Consider the following 5106-nt stretch of genomic DNA (forward strand, 5'->3'; position numbering starts at 1 on the left):
ATATATATGTATATATGTGTTCAAATAATTTTAAATAGCTACGATTACACACATATCTAATTATAGATTTTAAATCTAAGAAATATGTAAATATGTATAGAACATTTTTAATGAAAGAAGTTCGTACATTATATACACAATTTGAAAACTTTGATACTTAATTTACCAGGCCAATTTTCGATTCCTGATCTATATGGAATAATTAAAGAGTTAATGGTCGGTAATCACAGAAGTCTTAACCAGTTTTACCTTAGTCGTACAAATTGGCTATTGGTCAACTTCACCCATTAAGGCTTTAAAATATTTATCGTTAATGATGGGACACCCTTTGTAATTTTCTATTCATTTATTTTTATTTATAGTTACAAAATAGTAATAAAAATATAAGTTCTCTAAATTCTATATAATTCATAGAAACTAACTTATTACTAATTCATGTCACAATCTAAAATATTTTCATTTCACGAGCTATCAGTTCCATTTTTTTTTTGTCGATCCAGAACAACGAATATTCATTTATGTTGATGTACGAACTTCTCTGACATTTTCATTTGCCAATTGATATAAGTTCGAGTAAATTGAAACATAAAATCTAATATAACTCTCTAATTAGAAATCTAATACTAATATAACTAATCTATTATGTTAATATAATTAATAAGAAAAAAATTGAAGAATGTTACGGAATAAAATAAATTGAATACGTATTCAATTTATAGATCAAATCTACGCGATAGTATACAAGAGATAAAAATTCGCACTTGTTCCACTTTCCAATTCTTATTCTCTTCGCACGGATCGACAGCAATCGGATTACGCCCGTGCTGAACTTAAGCAGGACGAAAGTCAAGAGCTTACAACGGGGTTACACGAGCCACGCCCCGTGACTGCGAAACGAATTCTCCGCGATACAAAACGATCGAAACTGTCTTCTCGAGCGATAGAGAAACAGGACGGCGAAATGCCGCCGTGTATGTCCGTAGCGGTGCGGCGCGTATCGATTCGAGCTCCCCTTTTCCACGAGTAAATTTGACGTTGGCCAAATAAACACATTGAGACCGGCTACGTTTGAAGTGGTCCCCGTTGACAGTGGGCGACCCGTGAATGTCGGCGCGATTGTTCCGCAGCGGGTTGCCGTCGTCGGCACCTTTTGGGCCCCAGGCACTGGGGGCGGGTTTCTCTTCTCCCAGGTGTCCCTTACGCGCTGCCGATGACTTCTGGACGTTCCTTTCGTTTGTAAAAATCAAGCTCATTCTGCGCACGTTTCACGAGAGCATCCGCGGCATCTCAAAGGACGCTATCGCCATTCGTTCGCTCATCCATTCGTTCATTTTATTCGCGGTCGTTTTAGTCTTCTTTACAGTCCCCTAAACCTCTATCACTCGCACTTGATCCTGCGAAAAATAGGCGAATAATTCAACACACAATCGCTAATGCGAATAATTAGAAATCGCTTTTGAAATATTTTGAATAGTTTTTACTGTTTTAGAAAAGAATGAATTCGTTCTATCAAAGAAAAAGTTCGAAAGAATGCTATATTAGAATAAAAAGAAATAGTCTAAAGTGTTTAAGATTTCAATTTTTATATTAAAAAAATATGGTTCATTTAATGTAACTGTTTATTTGACTAAATTATTTTGCCTTTACTTCTTTCGTTGGAGAATGTATATATTTAAGTTAAATATAATATATTCATCGAAAGAAATAAAGACGAACTAAATTAATTAATCGAATAAACAGTTTTTTTCTTACTTAGTATAATCTCTGATTGCGTATTCTCATGAATAATTAAATTTCATGGAATAATTTTCGCGAAATATCTCTTTACTTATACAAAATGGTACATACACACCGCACGCATGCTTAAGTCCCACAATAAGCAAGTTTTAAGCCAATTAAGAAACTGATCAATCACAATCAAATATGAGAAGAATATTTTACTATGATTGGTCAATTTCTTAAGGCTTAGTTTATTTTCAGGATTTAAGTCAATGCAGCGATGCTAAGTGTCGTCTGTTTTACCACTCGAATGCAATTATTTTCAACGCGCTATTGCCCTTTACAGATTTAAAAATCTTCTATAATTAAAAGGTAAACAATAACGAAACCGAACGATTTCATATCAAAAACGAAAGAAAAAATGGAAAATGACAGTTTTGTTATTGACTTCTTTTGAATCGACTTATGACATTTACTTTATATAAAAGTTTTACATTTAATTGTACGTATAATAGGCTTTCTACAATAAGGGCCTAAGTATAAAGGGTCCTCTACATAGAAGTCGTAGATAGTCGTGGAGTCTTAAGTCGTAGGAAACCAACCAATCACAATCAAATATAAAGAGAATACTCGATTGGAATTGGTCAGTTTCCTACGACTTAAGACTCCACGACCGTCTACGACTTCTATGTAGAGGACCCTTTAACGTCAAAGACGACCATAACTGAGTCGTGGAACGTAAGTCGTAGTTGTAGGTACCAAAACATTGTGCATTTATTATTAACCTATTCGACCCAAGCGGATTTGCACCACCCTAGGTTGGATTAATGACGTTGTACGCTCTCTTATGGGTGAAATATGTAACGTCAAACAATAATAGAACATCCAACCCAAATGGGAACAAATCCGCTCGGGTCAAAAACGCTATATATGATTTACGTTTCACGACTCAGTTACGACTATCGGATCTTTGTACTGAAGCGTGGACTATTGCCTAAGCTTTAAAATCTTAAATTGTAAAAAATTTACGAATTACGGTTAAATGTAACGAGGGGGTAACCATTAGTTGAAATATTGTCCCACGGATTACATGATTTCATATGATTTCATCTGATTACAAATACTTTTTTTCACTATGAAGTCATTTGATAAAATATATGATTTTATTTAATATTATACAATAATTTCTCGTGGTTATATATGTAATTATTGGATTGTACATAGAGATTTCGTATGAATTTTATAATGATTTCAAAGACTCTGTCCCACGATTACATTAAGTGGTTACTTCCTTGAAATATAAAACAATAATCAACTACCCTAAGAACACAGACCTCCAGGGGACGTCTTGACGACGTCCAAAGGACGTCCGTATGTCCTTTGAACATCCTAAGGACATCCTTAGGATGTATCTTGGATAAAGTGTGTTATTAGGGTATGATTGATCAATTTCTTACAGCTTAAGATTTAAAGCTTAAGCAGGGATAGCAAATACGTGTTACTTTTTATCGATACTTTGTTATAATAACGATTTGATAATGACGTTACGAATTTTTTATGACGATAATATCAGAGTTAGAAAAGTTCCTTGTTACTGCAAAACTCCTTATATTTAGAACAAATTACTTTTATTAGTTACTCGTAATGAATAAAGTAACGCAATCATGTACAAGTAATGAATTACTTTTTTCAGTAAATAACGCGTAATGATGACGATGATGCTTAGAGGCTTCTAAATCGTCCTGTTTTACCACGATTACGTTATAGCAGAAATCTCCGAATTGGCTCCACGGATTATAAAATTTTTTTACAGAATTAAAGAACACACAAAAAGAAATCACTCCGAAAACAAATTTCACGAGAAAATCGGAAAAAAATTTTTAAATTTACTTTTTCTGGCAACATACAACTGTCACTTGAGGTTAACATTTGCTTGTTATAAAAATTTTACAGCTTGTAGATGGAAAATAAGCGTGAGGCAGGATTCATATTATTTAAATGAACAATACTAAATTTATGGAATTAAAATTCAAAGTGTAAAAAAATATTTCTCCTCTCTCTCTCTAAAACGAAATTACGTGTTTTGATAGGACTTACTTTTTTCCTCTTTTACAGATTTGAAAATCCTTTTCCAGGATTGAAGTATACGCATTAATACGTATCTGTGAAGTGGAGTTTATACCGAAAACGATAAAAAATTTTTCTTAAGATTTAAATTAAAAAATTTTTTGTCGTTCTCGAAATAAATTCCGCCTCACAGACACGTATTAATGTTTACTTTAGTATACTTGGAAAGAATTTTCGAATCTGTAAAAGAGGAAAAAAGTAATTGTTATACAAAAATTATGATTAGTCGGTAATGCAGACAACTTTCGGATCGTCATTATTATTATTATTATTATAAAAAGTAATAGAAAGAGTAACGACGTTACTATACTTGCCATTTCTGAGCTTATAATTAGATTTATTGAAAGCCTATAAAATAAGTTTGATTCTATATAGGAGTTACGTAAAAGAACAATACTATGCTTTTTATATTAAAAAAAGAGAAATCGAGTCAAGAAATTCAAGTATAATAGTACTTGAAAATATGTGCATTTGCAATACAAGTAAATATCTAGGCCGGTCCGTTCTTATTTCAAGATTGTCTTAAGTAATATCTTAAGATACTAATACGGTCCTCTGATTGGTTCGTAACATCTTAAGATTGTACTTAAGACAATCTTAAATACAGGAATCGACTATGAATACCGGCCATAGAATCTCTACAGTTGTTAATACGTAAATTATATAAATTATTCACAAAATGACAAGATAATTTTTGCATAAACAATTAAAATATACTTATCAAATGAAGTTAACTGTAATTGTTGCAGTTAATTTCATTTTATAAATGCATTCCAATTATTCGTGCAAGAATTATCTTATCGCCTTTTGAATACATATTTTACGCATTAACAATCGTGAAGGCTCATGTAGAAATTTTACTTGTACTAGATTTATTCTTGAAGTCACTATTAATTTAATTTGTGCATTTGTATGCATTGGTCTAGTGTGTATTCATATGTGTTGACTGTTGATGTTCATAAATCATAATGTACATATTTTGTAAATCGTGTGCACTTAATCGATAAAACAGTGACTTCGTTAAAATTTGGTCGTCACACCAGAGATTTAAGAGAGAGAGAGAGAGAGAGAGAGAGAGAGATTTATAATATTATAAATCTTCTCTCTTCTCTTAAAGCAATTTTTATAAACATATTAAGAATTTTAAGCAATTTTTATAATATTACAAATTAAAATTTTGACATTTTCTTACTTTTATATTATTTACTTTTACTACTACTACTACTACTACTCTCTCTCTCTCTCTCTCTCTCTCTTCTT

General features: G+C 32.0%; 1 protein-coding gene across 1 annotated transcript in view; it reads right to left on the minus strand.

Annotated features, from left to right (window-relative positions):
- Nucleotides 1-1318: 1318 nt before the first annotated feature.
- The window catches only part of LOC108758400 (zinc finger protein 569), a 9973-nt gene continuing 6185 nt past the window's right edge, over nt 1319-5106 (minus strand). Inside the window, exon 5 of the mRNA XM_018503352.1 lies at nt 1319-1394. Within this exon, the coding sequence (XP_018358854.1) occupies nt 1368-1394 (27 nt within the window). The 3' untranslated portion in view covers nt 1319-1367. The remainder of the gene's footprint in view (nt 1395-5106) is intronic.

The sequence above is a fragment of the Trachymyrmex cornetzi genome, unplaced genomic scaffold, assembly GCF_001594075.2.
Source record: "Trachymyrmex cornetzi isolate Tcor2-1 unplaced genomic scaffold, Tcor1.1 scaffold156, whole genome shotgun sequence".
In the NCBI taxonomy this organism is placed as follows: Eukaryota; Metazoa; Arthropoda; class Insecta; order Hymenoptera; family Formicidae; genus Trachymyrmex; species Trachymyrmex cornetzi.